The sequence below is a fragment of the Bos mutus genome, chromosome 20 (assembly GCF_027580195.1).
Source record: "Bos mutus isolate GX-2022 chromosome 20, NWIPB_WYAK_1.1, whole genome shotgun sequence".
Lineage (NCBI taxonomy): Eukaryota > Metazoa > Chordata > Mammalia > Artiodactyla > Bovidae > Bos > Bos mutus.
Genome location: NC_091636.1, coordinates 48,826,982 through 48,844,837, shown reverse-complemented (window position 1 = coordinate 48,844,837; position 17,856 = coordinate 48,826,982). Strand labels below are relative to the sequence as shown.

Genomic DNA, 17,856 nt, shown 5'->3' with positions numbered 1-17,856 from the left:
AGTCTAAGCCTTAGGAGCGAGTTCTTTTGCCCTGCTCCAAAATTGTATTTGCATATGTTGGAAGAGTGATGGAATGTTTTGATGATCTCAAGTATTTGTGTTTTCCCCAACTTTCATTTCCTGTCTTGCAAGCAGTTACAAATATTTATCTAATGACACATCAGCATTTCTTTTCCCTTTTGTTTATACATTTGTCTTTGTTTTTGAAAGTTAAAAAGTTATTTCCTCTTACACCTTAAGTTTTGCAGCTAGTTTTCATATCTGCCTGCAATGCAGGAGACTCAGGTTCGATTCCTGGGTCAGGAAGATCCCCTGGAGACAGGAATGGCTATTCACTCCAGTATTCTTGCCTGGAGAATTCAATGGATAGATAAGCCTGGAGGGCTGCAGTCCATGGTATCTCAAAGAGTAGGACACGACTGAGCAACTAACACTCACTAACTAACTTGGCTTTGCTATTTGTTTGTTCTAATTATATTTCTGGGACTTTGAATGAATGATTTTATCTCTGTTTGCTCATTCCTCTAAAGATTAGGAAAAGAAAAATATTTGAAGTGCCCGTTAAAAATCTTCCTATGCTTTTAAATCCTATGGGTGCTTACCTGTCCTGGTCTGGCATTTTCACAGACAAAAGTGTCATAGAACACAGCAAATTGTGGGGCATTGTCATTAACATCCAAAATTCTCACGAAAACAGCCACTCGAGTCATCTCTTTGGGATTGTCTGAAAAAGGAGAGGAAAAGTTTGTTTAGGAAGACACATTTTTACACCAGATTTATTTTATATAAGCATCTTGTAGATATTAAAGGCTCATGTTCAAATAAGCATCAACTTAATTATATTATTGTAATGAACAAATGCAATAAAGAAAATTACTACAGAGCCTAATTAAGTAGTCATGAATTCAGCTATTATTGGGCTCAAGAGTACTATTAATATTTTGAAAAATCTTCTTAAAAGCACGATCTAGTGTAATTGATTTCATGTAATATTTGTGTCTTCACTCTCCAAATGTACAACATAAGAACAAATATTTATTAAATCTTTATTATAAATCATTAGATTTCTTAATTTATACCTTTTTTTTTTTTGGATAAAGAGTAATATTAGATAAATCAGTAATTCGCCTGAGGTCATCTTCTATGTGGTAGTTGTTAATTACAACCTACCCTTCTGACTACTTTTATCACTAAAATATATTTCAACAGCTACTGTCAACTATCCTTTTGGAAATTTTACTATATACCTACTATCAAATTGAATGGAAATTTACAACGAAACACAAGATTTTAAATGTTTCATTAATAAAATTGTTAATTGTACCATTTCATCAATATAAGCTCAAATTTGTATAACAATATTAGTTCAATAGTTACATGTAGTATAATAATCATTATTTTTTTTTTTGCCAAAATCAAGATCATCAAAGTTTTCACATAAAAACATGCATTTTTTGTAAATTTTAAAATGTAATTTTAAAACATGTCTGTTTAGCTTATCCTTGGGTAACAAACTCATATTAATCGTAACTGTATTTTCCCCTCTAAGGTTTTTTCCAGGAACTTGCACTGATATCCTGAGAGTGTTTGGGCATCTTAAATTAAGATTATAGTCATCAGCCTTCATGATCTCAAAATCTCAGTCTCTGGATATAGTTCAAGTTCTTTGTGAACTCTGGCAAAATCAAACTCAAGATCAATATAAAAGAAGAAAGGAGTAATTAGCTAAAAATAAAGCAAAGCAAAAAAAAAAAAAAAGTAGGTGAGCTGGGGGATAGTAACCATCTTATTAAATGGCCTCTATCTACATGGGTTATGAATAACGATTTTCCCTTTGTGAAATTTATTTGAATTTCTAATTTTATCTAAATAGTTTTCAGATACAAGGGTTAAAAAATTTTTCTCAGGTACAAACACAGAGTACCTCACGACACAAAATAATTTATTTCTCCTTCCTTTTCTTCATATAATTATAATGTAACTAAAATAATGAAATCAGCAGTTTCAAAAAGTAACATCTAAAATTAATTGTTTGGCAGGGAGGCAGACAGAATTCTAAATCCATTTGAAATGGATTTACCTTTCTTTCCTCTTTTCAAGAGAAGATTTAAAACACTTCCCTTCTTTAACACTATTGTTCAGTCCTCCTTCAACCTTCTTAACCCCAAAATATTCAGCTCTCAGGTTCTAATTTCATATTTGCCCATCTACTGCTACATGCTTTCACTTCTTAGTATGTCAGGTGGTTATTAGAGTTTAGACTCTGGAGTCAGACTTGATTCCCAGGTTCACCATTCATTCAGTGTTTAACTTTGTCCGGTTTACACTCTTTCTCTAATGCCTCAGTTTACTCAACATGAATCAAAATAGAACTTCTGATCTTATGAAGTTATTTGAATAACTAGGTGAGTGAATACAAGAAAATTTCTTATCAAAGTATCAGTTTGTTGGTAAACACTCAACACTAATACATATTGTTATTGGGGGCTTCCTTGATAGCTCAGTTGGTAAAGAATCCGCCTGCTATGCAGGAGACCCTGGGTTGATTCCTGGGTTGGGAAGATCCCCTAGAGAAGGGAACAGCTACAGATTCCAGTATTCTGGCCTGGAGAATTCCATGGATTGTATAGTCCATGGGGTTGCAAAGAGTTGGACACGACTGAGTGACTTTCACTCTCAATACACTTTGACTAATGTTATTAAGATTGTCTTTATTATCACTGTCATATGCTCTTCATTTCCTTACATTGTTTAAAAGCTTAATCTATCTTTCTCCATACAAAGCATCTACACAATAAAAATACGTCAACTAGTTTTCTTACAGTTCCTGTGGGTCTCAGGAGGAATACTTTTGGGGAAAAGTGGAGAGAAGAGAAAAAAGAGAAAAATGCTATTTTTTCCACTATTTTTCTACCTCTCTTATTCCTAAACCATTTGCTAATACCCAGAGGCATAGTGATTCACCTATAAATGAATCCTCAACTACCCAGAGTTACTTGTTGCTATGGGGAAGAGTGGGGAGGTATGATTCATATTTTCTAGAATGTGCTCTTTAACCTACTTTTATAGTTAGGGGACATAAGCAAAATGTTTTCTTTCAATACAAAGTCTTGACATAAAAATAACTCTTTTGTTGGTAGCAATTCACTTTCTAACTGTGCCACAGAAGCCAAGAAAGATGGAAAAGTTTCACATCTAAAAAAATTGCACTGTCAGTCCCTTCCCTAACACAATACAGAGATTCTCCAGCCTCTTTACACATAACTCAAGGCTCTTCAAATCAAAAGCTAAATCCACAGGGATAAACATGCTTTGTAAGGCATCAGGCCTGGAGTCATCTATTCAAAAAAAACAGTGCTTACACTAATCTTTTTACTGGCAGATGTGGCAGCTTATGTATAAATAAAAATATAAAGCCTTCCCAGGAAGCATCATACTGAATAGGAGCCGGCTTATTTTTACCACCTGAGCCTCTCGGCCGTCTGGCAAACTCTAGTGTAGCGAGAACTTGTGAGCAATCTAGGATCTTAAAATCTATGTCCTAAGGTAACCCCATGCCACATAGTCACAGGCTTTTCTATACCTCCAGGAAGAAGAAAATATAAATCGCCATCTAGAAATCCCAGGCTTTAGAAAGAAGTATCTTTTGTACCTCCTTAGGGCAAGAGTTTCCACTAATAAGGAAGCAGGTATAGAAAATGGAGCCCTTAGTCAGAAACTTTGCTCTGCTATTCTCAGAATGTATTGCAATGCTTATAGTTTAATTCTGATATGGTTATAGGAACTCATTGATTTCTACAACCCTGTGTTTTACAATCCCTGATGGTGACCTTAGTTTTAGATTTTATATTCTCCACATAGCATTTAATTTTTTTCCCCAAGAAGAATAAATTACTCCATGGTATAATGCACTAAATGACTGCCTAGAATAGAACTTGCCATATGATATGATACACTGCTAAGGAATGTAGAATTAAACTGTTAGAGGCAGGATCTGGAAAAACATTGATAAGATGTACATTTTTAGGTCATTCTGCACTGTTCTGGATGAATGGCACACTTAGTGTTCAAAATCTAGCAAAAACCATGCCCTATATGCTGTTTTCCCTCTCACCCTCATTCCATTTAATAATCGGAACAGCGTGATGGGCCCCTCACTGTGTGTGGTTTGGCAGGTAGGCATTTCCAGCAGTTACTCCATAGACTGGTTTTATTTAAGAGCAGAAAGTAGGTTTAGTTCTTAAAACGAAGAACATAATTGACTTAGCTTTTTACAGAATTGTAATTATTTCAACTAGCTTTAGAAGTTAAATTTCTCAAAGTATCTGAAACGGAAAATGCAATTCCTAGCTCATTAGGCTTGAATAAGGGGCTTGACTAGAGCAGAGAGCACAAACAATCGTGATTTTGGAATAATCAGACTGGATCCTGTCAGGCATATTTAACATTGTGATATGGATACAGATACAGAAATAAAATCTTTCCTTAAGAAAACCTCAAAAATTCTTCAGTTCACTCTGAGAGGTACAGCCATTTATATTTCATTATGGAAAAACTGGATCGTTTGGATGGTAGAATTCATCTATATTTCAGAGCCAGATGTAAGAAAAAAATTAAGTCTAGTACTTTCTCTTGAGGCATTAAGTTCATTGCTGATGATCAACCTAGCCCAGCTCCATCCTTCTGGAGCTTGATATTTCAAATCCAGTGCCCTGCCTTCCAAATCTTGGGATGATTACTTCAAATAACTTGACCTTGATATGTATTTGTGGATTCAGCTTACTTTTTCAGATCTGAAATGTATGGTCTTCTTTTTAAACCCCATGATTTAGTCCCTCATTAATGCTTCTATGTAAGACAGAGTTGCTGTATTCCATGCACATATCATAATACAGGAATCAGAAACCATAAACAGGTTTGCATGTGTGGACAGGGCTTGCTTCAGGGGCATGTGCAATGGAGCAGGGCCTCACATTCAGAAGGCCCCACCTTTATTTAATGCTCTGCTGTTGCCATCTTAAATTTCTTCATCATATTTTAACATGAGGCCTGAGATTTTCATTTTACAATGAGCTCTAAAGATTAAGTATCCCAGTCCTGTATATGGGTAAGAACATTTGCAATTGGAGACAAATAAGACTTTGAATGGGCCTCCTAGGTGGTGCTAGAGTAAAGAACCTGTCTGCCAGTGCAAGGAACAAAAGAGATGCCCGGGCTCTGTTCCTGTGCTGTCAGGATCCCCTGGAGGAGAGCATTGCAACCCACTCCAGTATTTTTGCGTGGAGCTTCCCATGGACAGAGGAGACTGGTGGGCAACAGTCCATAAGGTCACAGAGAGCTGGACACAGCTGAAGTGACTTAGCATGCATGCATGACATTGAATGCTGGCTCTGTCTGATACTAGTTGGGTGAACTTTTATAAATTAAGTATAGAATTAAGTATTAGATCTAAAAACAGAATGACTAGTTTCAAATCCCAGTTTTATTACTTCTGGCATTGTGACTTTGGATAAATTACTAAAATCCCTGGAGTCTTACTTCATACTTTGTTAAATAAGGTCAATACAAATATTAGGAAGAAAAAATTGATTTAAATTTCTTAGAATACCTGTTTAGAGTGCTTAATGTTAGCTATTATTATGGATACCTTTGTTTCTTCACCTGTTAAAAAGAAGTAATCATATCTATCTCTGTGTTTAATGTTAAAAAATGGACTTCCAGCATTTCAGCATAAATTTTAATTCATTGTGTCCATGTGATGAATTTAATGCATTTCCCTTTCTCCCAAAGAGAATATCTTTAGTTTCTAATTCTAGATCATTTTTATTAGTTAATACTAAATGTAGATCTGTGGATGCCCACAGCTATTTCTCAGTATATATAGAAACTATTAAAAAAATTATAGGTGTTAAGGAGCCTTTTCAAACCTTAGATTAAAATTACAATTCATTTGTGCAATGAGATGGAATTATTCTTAATATAAAATAAAACCTAAAATTATGCTAAATATGATATACATAAAATTCATCTTACTGATTTCAGCAGCTATAACAGTAAGATTGTGCCACTGAGATAGTTCACGGTCAAGTGGCTTTGATGTATAAAGGGATCCATTTCCAGAATGTATGTTAAAGATCCTGTCAAGGTCAGTGTGGCGATCCAAGGAAAATCTGAACATAGAAGGCAGAGAAAAATACATGGCAGTATTATTGATGGCTTGCAAGAGAAAATGGTGAAATGTAGAGACACACATATAGTGATATTTAATAATTTTAGGAAAGTGCAAAGTACTGATCTAGAATGCAGACTGTGTCATGGATTTATCATACACACATACATACACACACACAGACACACATACATACACTTACACACATTGACCCTCTACCATCTCCCCAAAACCTCTTCCTAAGGCTAAATTTACTTTTACAGTGCATTTAAATGCTGGTGTTCTCAATGTTTTATGTTATTAAGTCATTATGTATTGCATATTTAACTGGCCCTGATGTATTTTATCCACAAAGCTTAGAATTACAAGTTTTACCCTACCAATTGAATTTACCTAATGATTGTTAATCCTATTAGAGAATTATTACATGGGTCAAATACAAAAAATCATTCCCAGAAGCAAAGTTTCGGAGTAAGAATATTGGAGATGTTAGTTTCCTCAGAGTAGTAGGTCATCAATTTATGACAGTGTTCCAAAGTTTCAAAGTTTCAATATAACACCTGGTTTGCCTCAGTTTCTTACCTACATGTGTCACTATAAAATGTATACATTTTAACCAGAAATATTTTGAGTAAAAATATTTGGGATAGGAGATTCTAGATATTTTATCAAATAAAATCTTAGTGTATGTATTTAAAAGACAACTATTCTGCAAATTGATTAAAGGCATAGTGTTGAGTGTTATTCCAAAGCCTAACAACAGGTTTATCCATCAGGATGATGTAGTTGGTATAAATCGCATTATTTTGGAGATTGTCAATCCAGGTTTAAAAGAGTAACTCTCATTGGTGGTTCTTGCCACTTCACACCCCTCATGGTTTATGAATATCTTGAAATTCTGGAGGTAGCAAGCATAATCCCCCAAGTTATCTTTAATGTTCCCTATTAAAACATTTTAAAAATAAAGCAAGGTAGACATGACAAAACTAGGAGTAATAAGTTATGGCACATATTTTCCTAAGCCATGATGGTCATTTATTTAAGGCAAATGTATGAAATAGTATTTTAAATTACATTTTACAAGAAATAATACAAAATAATTTTGAAAGTGCCATAAACTCTTTTTATTATTTTCCTGTTCCAAACGTGTATAATGTTTCCAAAAAGCAGTTGAAATACATTATCTTTATGCTGGATTTTGAATAAATTGCATTAGAAAAATAATTTAACATATCAATACAGTTAATGTGATTTTATGTTTGAAGATGGCTTATTTTAGATTTTTATTTTAAGTCTGTTCTAAGTGGAATAGACTAGTAATTTACAAATTTCCTTAATAAACCCCAGCCATTTCTAACAACGTAACATGAATTTAGTTTTCTATTCAAACTACATGTTTTAGCCATTCACAAATAAAGAAAAATATTGTATCTGAAATAATTCATAAATTACATTTCAAGTTGACAAAATTTTTACACTACTGAAAAATCCAACATAAATTTTACCTCCTCCTTGGAGTATTCCGTTATTACCTGAAGTAGAAGCTATCTGTCCCCTTCCATCCTAAAGCACCTTGCCATTTACCATATTGTATTAGGAGTTCATCTCACATCTCAAACAGGAAGTCAAATATGAAAACAGCAAGCATCATACTTAGTGTCTAGTACATACTCAATGAATATTACTTCTCACACTGAATCTACTTTCTTAACAAACTGAGAATTTCTTGAGAAACATATTAGTAACTGATATGGTCACCCACAAATATTTGTTGAATAAAAGAAATAATGACTCCTTTGGCATTTTGGCAAGTAATAAATATCCTTATTTCTATAGAATTATGGCAGGAAATTGAAGGTTGTAAATCAAATCATATTCTTTGCCAAAGCCATTTTATATGTGTTTTGTCTTTTTTTTTTTGGTAGTTCAGTTTAGAAAACAATGATAAATTTAAATGATTATGTGAAATTATCTGGAAGATACAGAGAAATCCTAGTTCTTTTCCACAGTTGACGTAATTATTGCTGACTCTTGCACAACATAGGTTTGAATTCTATGGGTCCATTTTTACTACAAATATAAATTAAAGTATGCATTTATTAAAATAAATAAATCTGAGGTTGACTCTTCAGATGCAGAGCCATAGATGCATAGGGCCAGCTATGAAGTTATACTCAGATTTTTTACTTCACGGGGGCAGGGGATATCTACACCCCTAATTCCCAAGTTGATCAAGGGTCAACTGTATATTTTTCAATTTTCTATTGATAAATTCTATGTATTATCTAACATTTTCATTTTAGAAATCAGTTCCAGAAGACATATTTTAGGTAAATCCTTTTGATTATTGCATTAGCATCCATGATATATGACATGGACAGTGTATAATATGACCAGTATTATCCTATTGTGTGTGTGTGTGTGTGTGTGTGTGTGCACATTCAGTAGTGTCCGACTCTTTGTGACCCCATAAACTGTAGCGCTTTGGCTCATCTGTCCATGAAATTTTCCAGGCAAGAATACTGGAGTGGGTTTCCGTTTCCTACTCCAGGGGATCTTCCCAACCCAGGGATCAAACCTGGGTCTCTTATGCCTCCTGTATTGGCAGGCAGGTTCTTTACCACTAGCGCCACCTTGGAAGCCCCATGCTGCTGCTGCTGCTGCTGCTGTTGGTAAGTCGCTTCAGTCGTGTCCGACTATGTGCGACCCCATAGATAGCAGCCCACCAGGCTCTGCCGACCCTGGGATTCTCCAGACAAGAACACTGGAGTGGGTTGCCGTTTCTTTCTCCAAGGCATGAAAGTGAAAAGTGAAAGTGAAGTCACTCAGTCATATCCGACTCTTAGGGACCCCCTGGACTGCAGCCTACCAGGCTCCTACATCCATGGGATTTTCCAGGCAAGAGTACTGGAGTGGGTTATCCATCTCTAAATGCATTGGTTTAGTAAGATTACTTTATTTCTTTGATTATATATACATATATATGTATATATAAATCTCCATGGTATATCAATATTAACATTCAAAAAATTCATGTTCATTTTCTGCCTTGTTAGTATAAATTCAAATATATAACAAAGAACATGGCTAGACTCTGTCATTAACAAGCAATGAAGTCATTAATTCTGTTGCTTAGTAGATATAAATGGAGTTTTTTCTCCTGGTCCATAGATTTGCGTCCTGATGAAAAATTTAATTAAAAAGAATCCACAGACATATTTTAACATATAATAACCATTAGTCTATAAGATGAGGCTTCCCAGATGGTGCTAGTGGCAAAAATCTCACCTCCCAATTCAGGAGATGTAACAGATGTGGGTTTGATACCTGGGTTCGGAAGATGCCTGGGAAAAGGAAATAGCAATCCATTCCAGTATTCTTGCTTGGAGAATCCCCTGGACAGAGGAACCTGGCAGGCTACAGTCCATGCAGTCAGAATCTATTTCATTAAGTGGAAATAGATCTTTATATCATCACTTTATAATGTCACTAGATGTAAACTGAACTTTTATTTTTTATTTTTTTTTTTAGGCAATGGCACCCCACTCCAGTACTCTTGCCTGGAAAATCCCATGGATGGAGGAGCCTGGTAGGCTGTAGTCCATGGGGTCGCTAAGAGTCGGACACGACTGAGCGACTTCCTTTTCACTTTTCACTTTCATGCATTGGAGAAGGAAATGGCAACCCACTCCAGTGTTCTTGCCTGGAGAATCCCAGGGGCAGGGGAGGCTGGTGGGCTTCCATCTATGGGGTTGCACAGAGTTGGACACGACTGAAGCGACTTGGCAGCAGCAGCAAACTGAACTTTTAAAAAATACTATTTTTTATTTTAAAAAGGCTCTTTGCAAACTAGAAACAGAACACAGGCTGTTAAAGTCAGTTAGGAGCTATGTCAAGGGAAAGCTTGTTATGTATTTAATAGGGAAAAAATAAAAGTGTATATTCAATAAATGTTTACCAAATAAATGACAAAAAAATCTTGAAAAAAAATCTAAGGAATGCAGCAATTTTAGTGAAGACAAATGGATGGGAGAAAAGACATTTATGAGAAAGTCATCCTGGCAGGTGGGAGCTATACTTGAGTACCATATGCAAGTTTTGGCTGTCAATATGTAACCTGTCATGCTGTATGTGACTATAAGAAAATGTTTAGATAAAATTATATAAATTATATATATATATAATATATATATGAATGACTGCACTTAAGATATGACAGGACTTAGAGAATTTAAACTTTGAGCTAGAGTCACATGGCACATAAAATTAGATATTCCCAGAATTCTGTTATTGCATAGTTAGGAGTCAGAGAGGTGTGTACTTGGAAACTGTACAACCATTTGAACTTCTTCTTGACTGGCCCACATTATAAAAAGAGTAAGCAAAACCAGTCTTCTCAGGATTAAGGAAGCAAATGAAATCCAAAACAACTGATGGACTAACAGCTTAAAGTGAGTAGTCATTTTGATGCTGAATATTGTATATATAGGTACTTGGTACATTTTTAAAAATGAGAGAACAAATGTCAAGGAACTTTGTCCTTCTCATTTGTATGTATTTATCACATCTTATATGTTTTTAGGGGCCATAAGAAAACAAAGCAAAAGAAAAATTTGAAATGACTCTGATCTTTCTAGAGTGTTCTAAATTGTCTGATATAACCAAAAGAACAACCAAAAACTTTCCCCTTTCCTGGTAGGAATAAAGAACAGTTTCTAAAATCATAGTGCCCTATAACATTGTTATGATTATATTCATTTTAATTATTAAAACTTCTCTCAACCTCACATTTTATTTAAGAACCCGAAAATACAAATAAATCAATTTGGTTACACTGCAAATGCACAGCTGAAAAACATCTCCTTTACCTGTATCAGGCATCAGTCAGAACGATAAATACCTTAAAGAGATAGGAAGATGATGCAAGCCAGTTTTCAGTAACTGGCATAATTAAAACTGAAGCAAACTGTGAACCTTATGCCTACCCTGCCCCAGAACATAAACAATTTATTTTAAATACGTGTGCTCAGCAAATGTATGCACAGCTCTTTCAATGCATTTAGTGCTTTAAATATAATTTCATCATCTCTCCATTTACTTCAATTCCCTTTCTTTTCATTGTAAGCATAAGCATACTTACCTAACGGGGCTAGAAGTAGAATCTGGGTCTCTTGCCATTACGGTACCAATGATTGTACCCACTTCAATATCTTCATGAACCTCAAACAGATAGGAGGATCTGCTGAAAACAGGGGGTTCATCCACATCCTCAATAGAGATTTTCACAATTGTTGTATCTTTAAAAGGTCCTAGGTAATAAAAACGTGGATCCACATGGGTATTTTCTGCTTCAACCTTCAGAGTGTAAAGCCTTCGGCTCTCATAGTCAAGTGGCTGTATTAAGAATAAATAAGTAAATAAATCATCAAATTAGATAGAAGACAATTGAATCATATGTCCTTTCCAAGTTACAGTATGACTGTTAAAGCCTAATTGAGTTCTGTCAAGTTGTTCATTAACTGTAAATAATTAAAGTAATAAAAATATAAAATAAAACTACTTTTACATATCGGGTGGAATTCAGTTTTATTTTCATGTACTTGAAATGTAGTACATCAGAATATAGGAAAATGAGAATCTAAATCTTAGAAAAATTGAAACGGAGATTAATATCTATCTTATATGATGGCAACCCATTATAAAACATGGGTTGGTGGATTGTGTGTGTGCTTGTGTGTATATATGTGTGTGCTGAGTTGCTGGCTACAGCTAAATTTTTCAAAGCAAAAAATTCAGTAATCTTTTAAAATATTTGCTGTGATATTTCCATTCCATTTAACAGGACCACGGTAGTACATAAATTTGATGAAAGTTTGAAGACTAATACAAAACCTTTCAGCAGTTATGCAAAACACTGAAAATAGGAACAACCTTAGGTAAAGAGAAAAATTCTGATAGTAATTGGTAATTAGGTTACATTATGAAACAAAAAGAAACTTAAATATTGAGTTGGCCCCTCCTTTGCTAGTCATTGTCTTTGCCTACTTTGAACTTCGTAATAGAACCTGAAGAGAGTTTTGTGATTAACTAGTGGTTACTTTATGCAAATAGTATGCAGGACATTTTATTAGGACCTAAATTCTACTGGGCCTTACTTTTTCTTATAATGATGGTACTGATGCTGCAATAAAAAAACTAGTTACCTTTAAATTGTATCACTGAGCATATGTGAGCAGAAAAGCTTAATTTATGTAGCAGAAGGGAAAATGTGAACAATGAAATTATCTTCCAATCCATGCTGTCTCTTTTCATTAGCAACTCTAATTATTGCTTCATACATCTGGATAGATGGCATGTTACTTTTTATGCCTCCAAATGTGATGATATATTGCTATTATTAGCTATTAGCTATTTTTAAGGAAACAATCTTAATAAGGGGCTTTAATTAATGTGACTCAGAAATACAATCACACATATATTACCTTGCCTTTTAAATTTTGTAAAATCTCAGGTTTCATGTTTTAATTAACAAAAGCACTGGGTCAGAACGTCCAAGGTGATCTTTGGCTTTATGTCCCTCATACTTATACATTTACACTGGAACATGATAGGGATATTTCTTAATGGACAATGCTTGAGTGGATAACACATAGCAAAATATCTACTTTCTAAACAGATGATTATTTCCATGGCTGTTCTGCACCTTTTTCACAGTGATGATGCCCTCCTGTGTGTCCTTCTCAGTTATAATGTCAAACATATCAGTCCCATCACCATCAATAATTCGGTATTCTACTTCAGCATTTTTCCCAGTGTCAGCATCAGTTGCTTTTACGCTTCCAATGGCTGTGCCAACTGGGGAGGATTCAAGAACTCGAAGATGGATGGTGTCTGTACAGATTACAGAAAAGAAGAGAGAGAGAGATTTCCTCAATAGAATATTTAAAGGTAAAATGTGTATGAGAAAATATTATAAATCTCAAACTTTACATTAGATGTTTACTAATAAGTTGAATACACTCAATATGTATAATATATAGTTTTGGGACAGAAAAAGTAGAAACATAGGGTGTTTGATCTGTGCTTACTAGTGAAACAACCTATACCAAGAATTCTGGTTTTAAAAAGAGCATGTTGTCTTCTTTTGCATTTGCATAAGTAACTAGAGATTAGCTTTGAGTACAAATATGTACCTGTATGTGTTTATACAATCACAGCAAATCACAGAATATACCACAAATATTTCTATATTGCAGTGAGTGAACATATTTTTAAATTGTTTTTCCTTTCTTGTTTTCAGTTATTTACTACTCAGTTTATTGCAGCTGCAGAGCAGAACATTACAAAATTCCATGCGATCAGCCATAGTGGGGAGGAACCCCACTTCTGTTTGTGATGGGAGACACAAAGGATAGTCTGTGGGGAATACAAAGATGTCCTTCACAGTGTCAGTGTGAAAACACTAAATTCTGACAAACTCCCTTACATTCAGAGCAAAGCAAGAATTTATCTAAGCCCCTGATTCTAGTCGTGCTTCCAGCATGAACCAGCTCTCCTGCTAAATGAGATTTATGTTTTAGCACCTGATCATAAACTACATGCTTCTGACAGATTAATTGACCCAAAGCACACTTCTGATTAGAGCAGATTCTCGCTCATAAACCTTAAGTAATTCTCCTTAATATACATAATACAGTCCAGACCTCTTAGCTAGTCATACTCTGGCCTGACTATATCTTTCCTAATGTGTCTTTCCTTCTGTCACTTCCAGGAAAGCTTTATACCAAACTGGGCTTTTCAAAGTCTTGTCAAAAATTAATTTCCTACTCTCTATATTTTCACATACTATTTCCCTCACATAAACTTCTTCCCCCATTGTCCTCAAATAATTATAACACAATTTACCAAATCTGAGAAAATGGCTCTCTTATGTGTTGAGTGTTTGAGGGGCTAAAGCCCTTAAAATTCATATGTTGAACTCCTAAACCCTATTCAGGATCTCAGAATATGACTGTACTAGAATATAACATCTTTACAGAGGTAATTAAGGTTAAATGAGAAGGTTAGGTTGAGCCCTAATCTAACATGACAAGTGTTTAGACACAATCAGGCACAAGAGGAAAGCCCATGTGAAGCCTGGAAGAAGATGGCCATCTACAAGTCAGTGAGAAACCTTAGGAGAAACCACCTTGGTCTTGGACTCCCAGCTTCAAGAACTGTGAGAAGAGAGATGCCATACAGTCTGTGGTACCTTGCAGGGCAGCCCTAACAAACTAATACAGAGGCCAACAACTTCTCAGTGTGAAAAGTCCTTTCCTAGGAGACACCATTAGGACTCAGTTTCTACCACACCCTGGTTGGTCACTTAATGTATACTTTTCAATTATTTTTCTACATTGTTTTCTCTCCATTAATTTCTGGTTACACAACATTGACAGCAACTCTCAATTCATTCCTTGGTTATTGTCTTGTTGGCTCTCTTTGCCTTTGCTTTTTTTTCTCCTAGAAACACCTATTCTTGGATAATCAGATGGTTCATCCTCTTTCTTCTTCAGGTGACTACTCAACCATGACCCCTCAGAAGCTTAATATTTCACTGAAAAGAACCTTTTTGAGAAGGCATCACTCTTCCTATCACTTACCACTGCTAGGTATTATATGATTTACTCGTTTATTTGTATGTACCATGAGGATGCTACACAAGACAGGGACGGCTTTGCATTTTTTCACCACCATATTCCCAATGTACTTCTTTGAATGTAATAGCCACTATGTACTTTTTCTTATATTGGATATCTGAGAAACTACCTAACTCATCTGTCAGGTCCTATAATTGGCCAAATCCAATTAAATCTTTTATACTCTGAGTGCACACTGCAGCCATATCAATGCTTTGAAAACAATAATTTAATTAATAGTTATTCAGAGCCTTGAAATTATTTGACAACTCACTTTGTACTTAAAACATAGATAGGCTGGCCCTCCATAGATTCTTATTTCCTGTCATTTTCACCCTTAATTAATAGTCTCCATACACTGGTCTTCTTTAGGTTTTTCAAATACGTTTTTCCTTTTCAATTTAATGCAGTTTTCTTCCTTATGAAAGATTTTCTACACAACTCTTTGCCTGGCAACCTCTGTCTCTTCCTTTGGATACACGTATGTGTAGGGCTGAGTCCCTTTGATGTCCACCTGAAGCTAGCACAACATTGTTAATCGGCTGACTTCAATATAAAATAAAAAAGCTTAAAAAAATCTAGGTGGCTTCAAACAATAAAAATTTATTGTCTTACAGTTTTGAAAGCTAGAATTCTGAAACCAACGTATCCGGCAGGGCCATTCTCTTCTCCACAGGTCTATAGAAGATCCCTCTTTGGCTTTTCTAGCTTCTAGTGCTTGCCATCAATCATTGGCATTCCTTGATTTGTCAATGCATCATTCCAACTACGTGGCCATCTTCTCCCTGTAATTTCACATTGTCTTCCCTCTGTGTATGTCCCTCTGTGTATTCTAATTGCCCCCTTTTTAAGGATACCAGTCATATTGGAAAAGGGCCCCAAACTTACATACCTCCTTTTAACTTGATCACCTCTATAAAGACCCTATTTTCACATAAGGACTTAAAGCTATATTTTTATGGAACATATTTCAACCCATAATAGGATACTCTGATGTGAAGTTAAATATTATCATTAATAAAATCCACTGATGTTCTGAGAAGAATAGCTGCAGAAATACCATATGGAATTATTGTTTGTAAAGTTTAAAAAAAAATAAGAAGAGAACCCGAATGTCAAACAGCCTGAAAATAGGTAAATAAACTGTTACATTATCACACATCCTAACATAATATAAAATTGAAAAATATGAGCTATAGTTACATCAAAAATATGGATGAATCTTAGTTGCATTATATGAAGTGGGAAAAGGCAAATTTCAGAAAATTATACACAGTGGGACATTATTTTTATAAAACGTTAACAAGACCTCAACACTATTCTGTTTGGAAAACCATAAATACTACATATGTGTTTGTGTGTGTGTGAATTATCTCTCTCAAACACACACACACATGCGCACAATTTGAGTATCTTGCATGTGAATGCAAGCTATTTTTAAAGTCCTTGTAATGCTTTAAAGTAGTGATACTTAGGTTCTCTTATAGTTACTGCATGCTATATGAAAACATAAAACAAACAAGCAAACCCGTATACACCATAAATAATTGTCAAATACAGCTTTGTTTAAAAGTGTTATTAGTCTTTACTGGCACTTGATGGAAATAAATATCTTTCATTTAAAATTCAGGGCTTCCCTGGTGGCTCAGTGGTTTTAGAATCCACCTGGAATACAGAAGATGTGGGTTCGATCCCACATACATAATAACACAGGAAGAATCACAAGTAGAGTCAGCAGGAAAAAAAAAAAAAACAGTGAAAAGCAACAATAACATAAAATTCAAAAGCAAAATCAAGACAAGTAAAACACTTTAGCTGGATCATATCAACAAAACAAATAACGTAGAGTCATCAGGTGGAGCATATTTTTAAAATATACTCATTATGTTTTAAGGAATGAAAGTTATAAGATTTTTACTAGAGAATGAAAAGTGGCTTCCTATACTGATATGAAGCTAAACACAATATCCAGTAGTAGTCAAGGTTGAAGCAGTTAAAAAATAATGGATGGGTTAAACAGAAAATTAAAATCACAAAGGACAGATCTGGTGAGCTAGAGGACAGTGGAAGGAAGTCCACATGATTAAAAATTAATATATAATTGTGAGGTTGGGAAAAATAAAAGACATGGATCAAAATGTCAATGGACCTTTCAAGGTAACCCCTGATCCTAGAAAGATACTGAGCAATGTCATCAAAATTTGATGATAAAGTTATTTTGAACCTTGAATATTCACTATAGCCACAGTATTAATCAAGTATGATAGCCCAATAAAGATAGTTTTAGACTCAGCAAATTTCTTTCCCTTTGGCCCTTTTAAAATAACCTGATGTAGAATATATTCCAGGAAAACAAGAAGTTAAATCAAGAAACAGGAATACAGAAGATCTAGAGAGCTATGTATCTGAATTAAGAAAATGAAAAAGAACTGTCTGGGATGGCAGACTTTCCTGAACTCCAGAGATGAGCCAGCCCATGCTGAAGGGGGAATACTGATGGTTTATAACTCTGAATGTTGCTAGAATTAAGCTAAGTGCTATCAGGTTTTTTCACTAATAACTTTTGAATAGCACCTCTAAAGCGCAAATCTGTAACATCTCTGAAAATACAACTTTACTAAACAGGATCTTTGTCAATAGTGGAAATCATTCCATGGAAAATAAAATATCTGGCTTATTATCTCCTAAGACTTTTAAGAGCTGGTGTATGCTTTGGTTTACAGTTTTGAACTAAATATTCAACTTTTACATGTTGAATGTAAAACATGTTTTACATGTTTAATACTTTGTATTAAATTTAATAATTATGTTTACATGCATAATACTTTGAAAAGTGCATTTTAAAAATTATAAAGAATTTTTTTAAGACATGGTTAAAATTTATTAGATATATTTACTGCTTCAGTGAAAATGCTATTGGGATAGAAAGGCAGAGAGGAAGGGTGAAAATGGTGGATATAAAAGAAATTTCATAACAAACTTGGTGAGATAACCAATAGAGAAATTTTG

At 34.6% G+C, this 17,856-nt stretch overlaps 1 protein-coding gene across 2 annotated transcripts in view; it reads right to left on the bottom strand.

The window, feature by feature from the left end:
* CDH10 (cadherin 10) overlaps positions 1-17,856 on the bottom strand; it is a 186,456-nt gene that overhangs the window by 15,637 nt on the left and 152,963 nt on the right. The window contains exons 6-9 of one of the 2 annotated variants that reach the window (XM_005893740.2): positions 12,873-13,060; positions 11,310-11,563; positions 6,034-6,170; positions 603-724 (exon numbers count right to left, since the gene is read on the bottom strand). In XM_005893740.2, the coding sequence (XP_005893802.1) occupies positions 603-724; positions 6,034-6,170; positions 11,310-11,563; positions 12,873-13,060 (701 nt within the window). Of the gene's footprint in view, positions 1-602; positions 725-6,033; positions 6,171-11,309; positions 11,564-12,872; positions 13,061-17,856 lie in introns of those variants that run through there. The other variant, XM_070357845.1, reaches the window with a different exon arrangement.